Here is a 15,286-nt window from a genome sequence, read left to right on the forward strand (position 1 = left end):
ATTAAAAAAACTTTCTTTTAATGTTTATTTATTTTTGAGAGACAGAGTGAGTGCAAGAAGCAGGGGTGGGGCAGAGAGAGAGGGAGAACAGAATCCGATGCAGGCTCCAGACTCTGAGCTGTTAGCACAGAGCCCCATGCCGGGCTCTACCTCACGAACTGTGAGATCATGATCTGAGCTGAAGTCGGATGCTTAACTGACCGAGCCACCCAGGCGCCCCGATATTTTTTGCTTTATTCTTAAGGGACTTTCAGTATTAATGCATTCTTGAATTGCATTTACCCTAGTCTTCAAAGTTTTTTATATCCAGGGAAATGCCCTATAATAAGACTGGGATAGCTGAGAAAATACTTTTCTTTGGTCAAGTGGGAGAAGATTGTAAGGAAAGTGTGGGTTAAGGAAGATTTGTAGGACACAGACTTTGTCAGGCAAATCAGTTTTAGGAAGGAGTAAACGCAAAAGTTGAAGAAAGTTACAGGGTTTAGACCTCTTTTTGTGCCATGGACTCTTTGACAATTTAGTGAAGCCTGTATCCTCAAGAGTATTATTTTTGCAGTCAAATGCTCTACCACTGAGCTTTACCCCTACTCAAGAGTATTATTTTTGGTTCAGCTCATCAATTTCTACAAAAGCCTCAGGGATTCCACTGGGATTACATTGAGTATATAGATCAGTAGGGAAAATTGGTATTTTAACATTATTCAGTTTTTCAATTCATAAACACAATCTTTCCTTTTTTTTTTTTTTTAAGTTTTTTATATTTATTTATTTATTTATTTAGAGAACATGCACATGCATATGCACGGAGGAGGGACAGAGGGAAAGACAAAATCTTAAGCAGGCTCCACACCGAGTGAGGAGCTGACATGGGGCTCAATCTCAGGATCATGAAATCATGACCTGAGCCGAAATCAGTAGTTGGTCGCTTAACCAACTGAGGCACCCAGGTGCCCCCACAATCTTTACTTTAAGTCTTCTTCAGTTTTTCTCAGCAGTTTTTGTTATTTTCATTGTACAAGTCTATATATCTTTTAGATAGGTGTTTCATGTTCTTGAGATGGTATTTTTGAAATTTCAGTGTTTGTTTCTAGTATAAATAGTCTTTAAAAAAATTGTTTTTAATGATTATTTTTGAGAGAGACAGAGCGTGAGTGGGGGAGGGGCAGAGAAAGAGGGAGACACAGAATCTGAAGCAGACTTCAGGCTCTGAGCTGTCAGCACAGAGCTTGACTCAGGGCTTGAACCCATGAACCATGAGATCATGACCTGAGCCGAAGTGGGAGTTTAACGAACCAAGCCACCCAGGTGCCCCAGAAATAGTCTTTTTTAAAAAAATATTCCATTCTTACATTCTACTGTAATGCTAAACTCATATTCTAGTAGCATTTTTGTAGATTTCTTCTGACTTTCATTGTACATGATCCGAATACCTTTTTATTTTGTTCTCTTAATTGCTTTGGCTAAGACCTCCATTAGAATTTTGAACTGAAGTGGTAAAAGTAAATATTTTTACTTTAGGAAGAAAGCAATCAATCTTTTATTTTTAAATATAATAGTAGCTGTAGGTATTCAAAGATTCTATTTATCAGATTGATGAAGTTCCTTTCTTTCCTTCTTTACTTCCTTCCTTTTTTAAAGTAGGCTCCATGCCCAATGTGGGGCTTGAACTCACAACCCTGAGATTAGGAGCATCATGCTCTATCAACTGAGTCAGCCAGGAGCCCTGAGGAAGTTTTTTTTTGTTTTTTGTTTTCCTGTTCTAAGCTGAGAATTTTTATTGTGAATATGTATTGAATTTTGTTAAAAATCTTTTTTGCCTTTATTGAGATGATCATACGCCCCTCCCCCGTTATGTAGTTAGTATGGTGAATTACATGAATTTTTAAAAAATTTTTTTTTAATCTTTATTTTTATTTTTTGAGAGAGAGAGAGACAGAGCATGAGCCGGGGAGGAGCAGAGAGAGAGAGGGAGACACAGAATCTGAAACAGGCTCTAGGCTCTGAGCTATCAGCACAGAGCCCAATGAGGGGCTCTAACTCACAAACTGCGAGATTATGACCTGAGCTGAAGCTGGACACTCAGCCTACTGAGCCACCCAGGCGCCCCTACATGAATTTGTTTTGAGTGTTAAATCAACCTTGCATTCCTTAGATAAATCTCACTTGGTTATAGGGTTGGGTTTATTGGATTTGATGTGCTAATATTTTGTTAAGGATTTTTGCATGTTGATGAGAAATATTGGTATGCAGTTTTCTTGGATCATTAGTTGTTGGTATCAGGACAATACTGACTATATAACATGACATGAAAATTGTTCTGTGTTCTAGAAGAGCTTGTACAGATCTGGTTTTTATTTTTTCCTTAAATATTTGATATAATTCAACAGGGAAGCCATTTGAGCCTGGAGTATATTTTGTGGTAAAGGTTGTAGTTATGAATTGGATTTCTTTTATGTAGGACTATTCTGAGTTCCTGTTCCTTCTTAAGTCAATTGTTTTGGCTTTCAAGGAATTTTTTCCATTTCATCCAAGTTGTTGAATTAATTGGCATAAAGTCATCTATAATACCTTATTGTTTAAAATCTGGGATTTATATAGGATTAGAATCTGTAAGATTTCCTCTATTTCTGATATTGGTCATTTGTGTCTTAAACATTTTCTTAATGTAGCTAGTGGCTTTTTAAAGCCATAGTTTTTGGCTTCATTGATTTTTCTTTTATTTCTGTAAAATAGAGTGTTACATTAAATTCAATGTGTTTCATTGATTTCTACTCATTATTTTCTTTTTCCTACTTAATTTGAGTTTAGTTGTTTTTTTTTATTTTTTCCCCTAGCTTTCTAAGATGGAAGGTGACAGCACTAATTTTGGTGTTTTTCCCCCCTCATATAAACATTTAAAGTTGTGTATTTTCCACTAGTCACCAGCTTGCCTACCTCCCACAGATTTTTACTTTTCAGTCACCTCAAAGTATTTAAAAATTTCTGTGACTTATTTATTTTAGCCCTTGGGTTATTGAGAAGTATTTAATACATATTTGAGAAGTTCAAATATGTTTTGCATTTTTTAAAAAGATATTTACCTACTACTGATTTCTAGTTTAATTTCATTGTGGTCAAATAATGTATTTTATATTTCAGTAGTTTTACATATGTTGAGATTTGTTTTATGGCCAAGAATATAGTTAGTCTTTTTTTTATTTTTAAAAAATTTTTAAATTATTTTTGAGAGAGAGAGAGAGAGAGCAAACAGGGAAGGGGCAGAGAGAGGGAGACACAGAATCGGAAGCAGGCTCCAGACTGAGTGCTCAGCACAGAGCCCGACGCGGGGCTCGAACTCACAGACCGCGAGATGGTGACCTGAGCTGTAGTTGGCCGCCCAACTGACAAAGCCACCCAGGAGCCCCAAGAGTATAGTTAGTCTTAATTAATGTTCCATGTACACATGAAAACAAAATGCATTCTGCTCTTGTCAAGTAGGATATTATGAGTCGGTCATGTTGTTTGATAGTGTTGTTTATGTCTTCTATATCCTTACTGATTTTTTTTTTTTTGTCTGCTCCGTCTATGTCGATTTATTTCTGAAAGAGGATCCTTGAAGTCTCTAAGTATAATTATGGATTTGTCTGTTTCTTTCAGTCATCTTTTGCTGTCTTTATTTTAAAGCTCTTATTCAGTATGTACACATTTAAGATTTTATGTTTTCTTGATGAATTGACATCTTTGTTATTATGAAATGTTGCCTATTCTGTTTGTAATTAATATAGCCACTCTTGCTTGGTATATTTTAACATTTTTTCAGTTTTAAGTCATCCTGTAATGTGGACTTTTTTTTTTTTAATGTTTATTATTTTTTTTAAGAGAGACAGCAAGAACGTGCATGAGCTGGGGAGGGGCAGAGAGAGAGGGAGAGAGAGAGAATCCCAAGCAGGCTCCAGTGTGGAACTTGATCCCACAACCATGAGATTATGACCTGAACTGAAATCAAGAGTCAGACACTTACCCGACTGAGCCACCTCGACACCCCTGGAGTGGATTTCTTGTTAGCAGTACATAGTTGGGTCTTGTTTTTTAATCTAGTTTGACAGTCTCATCTTTTAATTGGAATTTTAAATCATTTACACTTAATGTAATTATTTATAGGGTCAGATTTAAATCTACTCTCTTGCTATTTGTTTTCTACTTGTTACATTTGTTCTTTGTTCCTTTCTTCGTCTTTTCCTACATCTTTTTGTATTCATCTTACTTTAGGATTCCATTTTATTTCCATTATTGACTTTTAAGCTATATCTATTATTTTACTTATTAGTCTAGGATTTAATGTGTTTTTAATTTGCTATAATCTATTTTCAAGTGATGTTATATTACCTGAAATATAATAGAAGAATCTCTCAAATATATACTTCCATTTCTCCTCTCCTGTGCTTGTTTTGTTTTGTCATATTTTTTACTTCTACATATACCTATATATATATATATATATAGGTATATGTATTTTGTTTTTTTTGCTTTAAATGATCAGTTATCTTTTAAAAATAACTTGAGAAGTTTTTTTTATAAACCCACGTAATTTTTATTTCTAGTGTCCTCCATTCTTTTTATGGATTCACATTTCCATCTGGTATCTTTTTCCTTCTGTTTGAAGGACTTCTTTTAATATCATTTCTAGTGAATATTTGTTGGCAACAAATTCTCTCAGATTTTGTTTTCCTGAAGAAATATTTCACATTTATTTTTGAAAGTTTTTTTTTCCCCTGCCTTATAGAATTCTAGGTTGACAGGTGTTTTTGTTTTTTTGTTTGTTTTTTTTTAGCAGTTTACAGACCTCCATTCAGTTGTTCCCTGGCTTGTATATTTTCTGATTAGAAGTCTGGGAAAATTCTTGGGATTCAGTTATATATGTTATTACTGTGATACTGTCTCACAGGTCATCGAGACTTTGTTCATTTTTTTTTCCCCTAGGCTTTTACTCTACCTTCAGGTTTTACTAATTTTTTTTTCCTACTTTCTCTAATTTGTTAATCATATCCTCTAAATTTTTTATTTGAAATATTTTACTTTTTATCTCTAGAATTTTCATTTGGGTTTTTAAAAAAAGACTATTTTCTTCATTATGTTCGTGTTTTCCTTGAAATACTTAGATATGTGATAGATTTTTTTTTTTTAAGTTTATTTATTTTGAGAGAGAGTGAGTGAACAGGGGAGGGGCAGATAGAGAAGGAGAGAGAAGATCCCAAGCCGATTCTGTGCTGCCAACACAGAGCCCAATAGGGGGCTCAAACTCACGAACTGTGAGATCATGACCTGAGCCTAAACCAGGAGTTGGATACTTAACCAACTGAGCCACCCAGGTTCCTTTATGATAGCTTTTTAATGTTTTTAATGTCTATAACCTATCATTTTGGAGGATTTATTGACTGATTTGTTCTTGATTATGAGCACATTTTCTTGCTTCTTGGCAAATCTAATATTTATTGATTGCATGGTGAACATTTTGAATGTTACATTGTTAGGTTTCTGAAATTTTTTTTGTCTTTCTTTCATGAGTATTGGGTTTCATTCTGGTCAGTTAAGTAATTCATGATTAGTTTGATCATTTGAGGCTTACTTTTAGTTTTTTAGGGCAGGTTTAGAGTAGATTTTACTCTGAGAACAGTTTTTCTCACTACTAAGGCATGGTTCTTTTGGGGTTTCTACTGAATGCTTTTGGTTGAGCATTGAGTACTCTACTCTAGCTGGTGAGAAATTAAATGAATTGCAGCCCTGTGTGGACTCTGGAAGTATTCAGCTTACAGCTCTCTAGTTGGTCCTTGCCTGACCTGGTGGAGTTTCATACTATGTGTGGGCATCTTAGTGTTCAACAGTGCATCAGATTTCTCTGAAAATTTCTGAGCTCTTTCTTAGCATAGTTTCCTTCTCTCTTTCTCTTTCTTTCTGTCTTGTTCCCTAATTTTCCCCTTTCTCTTTGAAATTGTATCCCAGAACTCCTAGGCACTTCTGCATCCTTGAACTCCAATTTGTCTCAACTCTTTTAAAAAAAAAAAATTTTTTTTTCTTTTAACATTTATTTATTTTTGAGACAGATAGAGACAGAGCATGAACGGGGGAGGGTCAGAGAGAGAGGAAGACACAGAATCCTTAGCGGGGTCCAGGCTCTGAGCTGTCAGCACAGAGCCTGACGCGGGGCTCCAACTCAGGAGCTGTGAGATCATGACCTGAGCCGCAGTCGGACGCTTAACCAACTGAGCCGCCAAGGAGCCCCTCTCCTCAACTCTTTAACTCAGCTAGACCGCTGCTTGGAATTCTGCTCTCTACTCTGTGGTTTGCAGTGTACCTCTAGGCAGAAAGCTGGAGCAATCCTGGGGTTCACCTTGTTAGTTTGCTTTCTCATTGGGATTACCTACCTGTGCTGCCTGAAAACATTTATTTCATACATTTTGTCTAGCTTCTAGCTGTTTAAGGTAAGAGGATAAATTCAGTCTTTGTTCCTACATCATGGCCAGAAGTGTGTAAAATTTTAAAAATATTTTATGAGGTGTGCCTGGGTGACTCAGTCCGTTAAGCATCTGACTCTTGATTTTGACTCGGGTCATGATCTCACACTTTATGAGTTGGAGCCCTGCATTGGGCTCCGCACTAACAGGGTAGAGCCTGCTTGGGATTCTCTCTCTGCCCCTCCTTCCCTCTCTCTTTCAAAAATAAATAAATATTAAAAGAAAAAATATTTTATGACTTACTGCTTGTGCATGTTTTACTGTCCTTTTGCCATCAATGCTTTTCTTTTAGAAGATATTCTTGAGTGATTTCATAGGTCAACAGTAGTTATTTTACTTATTATTTTTAAAATTTCTCCAAATGCTTCTCTTTGTCTCTCTTTTTTTTAATGCTTATTTATTTATTTTGAGAGAGAGCGAGTGTATGCAAGCATAAGCTGGGGAGAGGGGCAGAGAGAGGGAGAGAGAGAATCCCAAGCAGGCTCCATGCCCAGCACAGAGCCCAATGTGGGGCTTGATCCTATGACCATGAGATCCTGACCTGAGCTGAAACCAACAGTTGGATGCATAACCAACCAAGCCACCAAGGCGCCTTATATCATTATTATTTTTTATTTTTCTGAAGTTTATTTATTTTTGTAATCTTATACCCAACTTGGGGCTCAAACTTACGACCCCAAGATCAAGAATCACAAGTTCTTGTGACTGAGGCTGCCAGGTGCCCCTCAATGATTATTTTATTAGTGAATGAAACTTGTATCAAATACAAACTTCTTGTTTAGTATAGATAGCATTAGCTCCTTTCAGGTTTTATATGGCTGTTTTTAGTCTGAAGAAAGATTTGGGCCCTCTAATACCCTTAAAGTATTGAGGGTTCATGTTATATAGTTGAACAACATTCATGTCAGCGTCAAGTGTCTTTTCTCTTCCTGGTCTGTAATAATTGAGGTTGAAAGGAACAGTTTGGTTCCTAGATTTAAATTGCATTAGAATGTATTGGGTTCTTTGAAGACAAAACCAACATGTAGCTTTTATACTCTAGAATTGTTTCATTCCCTTTTTGGGATATATTAAGTTTTCAGACTAAATAATGAATGTTAAGTGCTGAAACAAGTAAAAACAAATGATCAACGTTCCCCCGTTCCCCTGTGTTTCTAGGTAGCTACTCAATATTGCAGCCATGGAGTCCATGCTTAATAAGTTAAAGAGCACTGTTACGAAAGTAACAGCTGATGTCACTAGTGCTGTAATGGGAAATCCTGTCACTAGAGAATTTGATGTTGGTCGACACATTGCCAGTGGTGGCAATGGGCTAGCTTGGAAGATTTTCAATGGCACAAAAAAGTCAACAAAACAGGTAAGTTTTAATTCAGAGTCCATTGGCAAAAAATGCACATGTTAATAAGTAGTATAATGTGCATATATGTTTTTATGTTAAGAAATGCCAAAAGTAATGGGTTCTTTACTTCTCATTTCCATCTAATGAAGTCATACAAAAATAAACACTTTTAAACATGCCCTGAATCTCCTGGTTACAAATATATTGTTTGATATATCACCCCATCTTGTAATTTAATTTTGATTACTTAATAAAATAAATGTTTCTGTTGAGTAAAGGAGCATATTAGATTTTTAGCAAAGTATTTGTTTTGGAATAAAAATTGTGTTCCTTTTCAAATTTGTCAGTAAGCTATTAGCAAAATACTCAGTTAAATTTTCCAACATTAAATGCATTCTTATTTAGTGCATTCTTATTCCCCTTTTATTTTATATAAAATAAAAGTCTATTTTTTGGAAAATAGACTTCTGTAACATTCTTTTGTGTTTAACTTGATTTTATTATCAGAAGGGGGTACATTTGTGGAATAGTCGGTAAATGTGTTTTGAGACATACTGATTTCAAAGTTATTTTAAAAGTAACTGTTCTTTTAGCAGAGTCATTTGAATGAGTTGTATTTTTATTTTTTATTTTTTAATTTGACTTAAGAGAGCAACAGATGGTTCTCAGAAATGTGGAGGATTGTTAGTGTTAAATTTTACTAACAGTTTTCTGTTGGAATTTTTAAAGGATTGAAAAACCTCCAGGTTTAAAACCTCTGTAGAAATATATTCTTTAAAAATAAAAATTACTGTTTCTAAAAGTACTTTTATTTCTCTACAAGTGAAACATATGGATTGTAAGGCGTTTGGGATTTATTACACATATTTTCCAGTAACTGTCACAGTCATACAGTTGTGGATATACATTATTTGTGACTTTTCCAAAATCAGCTTATTTGCCAAACAAGTATATTAAAGACTCAATTGGCTTTGGTTATCCTTTTATGAAGTAGGAACCTTGGTCTTGTGATAGATTGCTGGTATGTGGTATGTATCTGACTGTAAATCTTGTTTTTATTGCCATTTGGTTGGAAGTCTTTAAGTTCAGATCTGATCTTATCTTAAATGCTGATTGATTTGTCATTTTTCAACATTGTTTTCTCAGTTCACCAAGCTCACTAAAAAATAAGTGGTTTCTGGAGTATTGAATGCTTAAGCTATTAATGAGGCCACGAAGTTATGTAAATGATCAACCTCCAACACTAGCTTTTATAATCAGTTATATTATTGGCAAATCAAAGAACACCAAATGTACTAAATTTTGCATTATTTATTAAGGATGTAACCTAATAGTGTCTTTGTGCTTAACCGAAAGAGTTTCTAGGTGTTTGTGTTTATATCAGCAGTTCATATGCTGAAATTCTCTGATAATGTTGAAGCTTCTGTTGTTGTTCATAGAACATGAAAACCAGGCACAAATAATAGGTAATTAATTAGATATTGCACAATAATACAGGCATTCTCACTGCTCACTGCCAGAATTGGGTTCTCTTAGGAAACCACTATATCCCCCACCCCCCACACCCAAATTTATTGCTTTGTGGAAGAAGATAGTTTTGCAATGTATTCGTGGTTTTGTGGATGGATCTACATTCTTGGATGTAGTTTTGAATCTACTTTCTTTGCCTCTTTCAAGCCTACGGTGTTTTAAACTGAGTATCCTATCTGGACTACTGGCTAGTTCCTTAAGGAATAGCTACATCTGTAACCACCTTGGAGTTGAAGCCTCATTTTAATTTTTCCCTTACTCAAAGTTTTAATTCTTTTTTAGTTATCTCATTTTTTATTAAAAGGGAATCATAGAAGATAGATAATCTGGAGCTGTGCTATCCAGTATGGTAACCACAAGCTACATATGCCTATTACAATTCGTAAAAATTAAATTTGGTTGCAGTAGTCACATTTGGAATGTTCCTTAGCAATATATGGCTAGTACTACCATATTAGACATCGCAGGCATAGAACTTTCTATCATCACAGAAAGTTATGTATGACAGTGTTGATCTTAGAGAAGCCAGGAGAAAAATAATGAAATAATGAAAAGGATATTCTTCTTGGTCTTTTTCCCCCCACATAAAGGGACACTGAGACTGAGAGCTTTTTTTTTTTTTTTTTTTAAACTCTCGCAGTCTTTCTTGATCTAGCATACAGTGTACTTGATTGAATTTGTGTTTTATAGCAGATTATACGATCTTAAATTTGACTTTGAAGTAAACATCAGGTTAGGTACTAGGGCTAGGAGATTCTCTTTGTGTACTTTTTGCCAAAGTTATTTGAAGTTCACAACAGTACACGATGAATTATAATTTCGGATCATGTACAACTTTTGACTTTTTAACCTAAATGAAGGTTTCTGAGAGGAGTGGAGTAGTAATAAAAGCACCTACAGAACAGATGAAAAAAAGTACATATTTATGAAACCTGGAATGTAGCAAGATAAAAAGAATTGGTAAATAAAAATTTACTTGTGTGCATGGTAACGTCATTGTACCTGATTGGATGTCTGTTACTATTATTATTCCGGCTTTATGCTTCCAAAATCAGTTTTTGCTAGTTTTTATTGTTTTTCAAAGACATTCATTGAAGAAACATCTCATAGTGAGTAATTCATGAAGTGCAATGAACAATTCCTAAGAGTTTCAAGAAAAGTGTAAAGTTGATTTTTTTTTTTGCAACTAATAAGGTGTTTAGGCTAGGTTTGTATACAAAATAATTTTGTATGCAAAATTAAGATTTTTAAAAGCTATTATTTGGGTAAGCTTAACCAAACACAGCTTGTAAACATGTTAAAATGGATAATTAATTATAGCTTCTTAGCATTTGAAGCTACTATTTAGACTTAAATACTATTTATTTTTTACTAGTATTTAGACTAAATACTAGTAATACTAAATACTAGTAAATACTAAATACTAGTAAAATACTAGTAAATACTAAATACTAAATTTACTAGTATTTAGACTAAATACTATTTAGTTCCTAACCCTTACTCTTTCTAGAATCTCAATAGAGACGTAAGACATTTCAGGGTGACATTTATGGAATGAAAATTGTGCCTATTTAGAGTTTTAAATATAAATGTATTTTTAAGAACTTATGCAGAACAGTGTACAAATCATGAGCATATAGCTTGATGAATGTTCATAGTGAGCACACCTGTATAACCAGTATCCAGATCAAGGAAACATTGCTAATATTCATATCTTCTCGTAGTCATTACCTCTCCCCACCTTCTCTCTAGGGGTAACCGCTATATGGTCCTTTGACACTTGAGAGTAACTTTTCCTGTTTTTGAACTTTATTTAAATGGAATCATGGTATATGTGCTCCTGTAGTTTGGCTTCCATTCCTTAAATGTATGTTCATGGGATATACCTATGTTGCTGAACATAGCAGTTTTTCATTAATATATGGGGAACTGCTATGAACATTCTTAATGTGCCATTGGTATACATGACACATTATCTAGACATGGAATTGCTGGGTAATAGCGTTCGTGTTTGTTCAGCGTCAGTTTTTCCAGAGCGGTTGTATCCATCAGCATTTATAGTTTCTTCACATTCCTGCCAAACTTTTTTGTAGTCTTTTTTATTTTAGGCATTCTGAGCAGAGGATCTACTTTTATCTTATTTATTTAATTTATTTTTTAGCGAAGTATAGTTGATACACAATGTTAGATTATTTTCAGGTGTACTACTTAGTGGTTCGACAAATCTATACGTTTTGATGTGCTCACCATAAGTGTTGCTACCATTTGTCACCGCACAATGCTATTTACCATTGACTATATTCCCTATGCTGTACCTTTTATCCCCGTGATTTATTTATTCCATAACTGGAAGCCTGTACCTCCCACTCTTCACTCATTTTGCCCATCTTCTCATCTGGCAACCATTAGTTTGTTCTCTGTATTTATGGGTCTGTTTCTGCTTTTTGTTTGTTTATTCATTTGTTTTGTTTTTTAGATTCCACATATAAGTGAAATCATATGGTATGATTTTCTGGTCTGACTTATTTCACTCCGCATAATACCCTCTAGGTCCATCCATGTTGTCGCAAATGGCAAGATCTCAGGGTCATTTAATTTTTGAAAATTCAGTGAAATATTCCTTACTCCTCTACTTCTGAAACTTTTATGATGTCTGATAGGTAGTTAATTACTGGGCATTGAGTTTGTTCTGCTGTGTTTCTGTTATAACTTTATAACTGACTTTGTAGTTCTGCAGAGTAGCATGTTTAGGATTAAATTGGTATCTAAATATAGGCGTTCTTTTCAAACATATTCTTATTTCCTTTATAAAAATATTTATTTTAGAGATATTTCTGAGATAAATGCCTTTATTTGGATTTCATTAACTTTTCTAGTTTTTAAATTCTACTTTATTACACAAGCCAGTAAAGGGAAATCTTTGGCCAAATTATATGTATCAATCATAAGTGAGAAATGGTTGCTTTGTGTGTGTGTGCACACACACACATACATATACATACATACATATCCCTTAAAAATTGAAGTATCATCACCATCTCTGCTAGGTAAGAATATTATAAATATCAAGGCTGCTATTATATTTAATTTATAATAAAAGCACTATATAAATATAGTTTCTGTCTCACCAGTATACCTTTTACTTCCTTTGAGTAGAAAAATAACTCTACATTTTGAAAAATCTTTCAATTCTACTGTATCAACTTTGGGCATTTATTTTGGGGGAAGATTTTTTTTTTAAAGAAATATTTTAAAAATATTTTTTAAGTTTATTTATTTATTTCGAGAGAGAGAGAAAGCACAAGCTGGGGAGAGGCAAAGAGGGAGAGAAAGAGAATCCCAAGCAGACTCCATGCTCAGGGCAGATCCTGATGTGGCACTTGAACTCATGAACCATCAGATCATGGCCTAAGCCGATGTTGGATGCTGAACCAAGTGAGCCACCCAGGCACCCCTGGGGGAAGATGTTTTTAAAAAAGAGTGTATATGTGGGTGTGTTTACTGTTTAAACATTCATTTATTACTATTAGGTATTTCTGTTTATTTTGACACAAGATACTCTTGCCAGGAGACTACTCTTAAAATGAATTTAACAACATTTATTAATAGTCTTCTAGTCTCATATTTATGATTATTTTTTATCCAGTTTAGAATAGACTTTTTTTTTTAAATAAGTCAGCTTTAATCTTATTTTTGTCTTAAAAGTTACATTTGCTGCCCTGTTTCTTTTGCTTTGACAGCTGTGTAAGCTTTAAAACACCCTCAGTTAAATGACTCTTCCTATGAAGATAATGAAGATAGACTGATTTTAAAAATATGTAATAAATATTTAACTGATATTCATTATTCTAGCCGCTCTACCAAATGTAGGCTTGGACATAGTCCCTTCCTTACTGCAAAATCTACATTATGTTATACAAATGCCAGTATTCATGGGTGAGGCTTGCTGATATTGTGTAGGCAAAGGCATAATTAAATTATTATAAAAAGTTAAATGATAATAAATAAAAGTTTTAAATAAAAGAAATGATTGTAGAAAGCTGAAAGTGTTAGTCAAGTTGCTTAGGTCAATAATGACCATAGACTATCTTTAATAATTTTAAGGTGTATATCTTGTTATCTCTGAGTCTTCTTAAATAACAAGTTGTTTTTAATTTAATGTAAATAAAAATTTAGGTTTTGTTTTATCATTTTGAGAAAGGAACATTGTCCCCAAATCATATGAAAAATACAGTGCATGATGGTTGTCACCACTGACCAGTCACAAAAGATCTGTAAAATAGAGATTCACAGGGAATATCTATGTCTCAGAAACCATCCCTGGTGGCTTTGAGGGATAGGTTACTGGAGGTCATGGTTACTATTAGGAAATCCTAGACACATTGGTGTATATCTACTTAGATTTTTATTACTTAAGCTGTCTGGTTTTCAGCAAGAGTTCAACTTTGTAGTTAGCAAAATAGCTTTAAAAAATTATAAATTAGGTTTGTATCAATATGTAGTCTACATTTTGACCAGTAGTTTTTAGAGTAGGTTATTTTACATCCATTTTTTGCTTAAAGATAGGTTGTTGAGAAAAAATACTTTTGAGTAGGTAACTTTCTTTGCCAATCTATTTTAAAGAATATGAAGTGAATAAGTAAACAATAGAGTGCAAAAGATTGTCTTACATTTTGTTTTAGTAATTTTTGTATAAAAAAGAGCCTCAATATTTAATTAGAGTTAACAGTTGACTCTTAAGTGGAAAATATCCACTTAAGATACCTTCATCTTTTCTCAGCTTTTCTATATATTTGAAACTTTTCATAATGAAGAGTCAAAAAAGGTTTTAATTTAGGACAATAATGGAAAGCTTCCAGTAACTGCTTATCTTTATTGACCGCCACGGGGTAATAAACATCTGAGTGTCTTCTAGGTGTAAATCCTGTGGTGGATACAGAGATGCTTAAAGCATGGTTTCTTTCTTTTTTTCTTTCTTTTTCTTTTTCTTTTCTTTTTTTTTTTTTGTTGGCATGGTTTCTTTAATAAGCTTCTTTGAGAAGCTTGTAATACTTCTAAGGTGAGAGGACTTTAACACAAATGATGTCTTAACAGGGTGGGTAGTGAAGTAGCAGAAGGAGAACATAGAAGTTAGGTGATTGTCTGTTCTGAAGAAAACTTTTGATGTGCAGGCTAAGAGTTTTAGGAGATCAGTATGAGGTCTAAGTGTTAGTCACAGCTTTGTTGAAACTGGTTAATTTCAATTGATTGGAACAAAGAGAAAATCGTTTTAATATAGTTGATAATCTATTCTGATGTATATAGAAATCTTTTATCTGTGACCTAAAATAATAAATGAATGTCTGAGGGAGAGAATTTTGTGATGTGTCTTTTTCTCTTGAACTGTAGTGTTTTTCCTTAAGAGCAGTGAAATTGCAAGTGCTCAAAGAGCCATTTCATGTGATCTTTTTTTTAAGGACTCAAAACATCTTGAAAAAATAAAAGCATTAAATTAGATGCATTTATAAAATGTGTTATAGCAGAATACTTACTAAAATAAGATTGTGCTCATGAATAGTGAGATAGGAACTTGAACTTCTAGGTCATTTGTTTTTAGTTCAAATTAATATTACATAATGCTCTTAGCTCTTTCTTGATAGTTCTGTGTCTTACAATGATCAAAAACGCTAAGATTATGTATTTATATATGAGTGCTATTTAAATCTCTTAAATGATTGTTTTCCTGAAGGCATGTGTTATGTTTTACTGGGGTACTCTGTTTATTGGCTCTATTATTTCTGGGGAGACAGAATGTGGCCCTTAGAGTTAAAATGACTGGATTCAAATCTTGATGTTACCAATTGTGAGATCTTTAGATAGTACATTTATCTTCTCCACAGTGTCCTCATCTGTGAAGTGAGGGTAATAACTTGTAGGATTATTGTGA

At 33.8% G+C, this 15,286-nt stretch overlaps 1 protein-coding gene across 5 annotated transcripts in view; it reads left to right on the forward strand.

Moving 5' to 3' along the window:
* SCYL2 (SCY1 like pseudokinase 2) overlaps window positions 1–15,286 on the forward strand; it is a 69,542-nt gene that overhangs the window by 8,124 nt on the left and 46,132 nt on the right. For all 5 annotated transcript variants that reach the window (XM_053226645.1, XM_015070855.3, XM_053226647.1 and 2 more), the window contains one exon: window positions 7,650–7,848. In XM_053226645.1, coding sequence (XP_053082620.1) covers window positions 7,672–7,848 — 177 coding nt within the window. In that variant the 5' untranslated portion in view covers window positions 7,650–7,671. The remainder of the gene's footprint in view (window positions 1–7,649; window positions 7,849–15,286) is intronic.

Source organism: Acinonyx jubatus, chromosome B4 (assembly GCF_027475565.1).
Source record: "Acinonyx jubatus isolate Ajub_Pintada_27869175 chromosome B4, VMU_Ajub_asm_v1.0, whole genome shotgun sequence".
NCBI classification, from domain to species: domain Eukaryota; kingdom Metazoa; phylum Chordata; class Mammalia; order Carnivora; family Felidae; genus Acinonyx; species Acinonyx jubatus.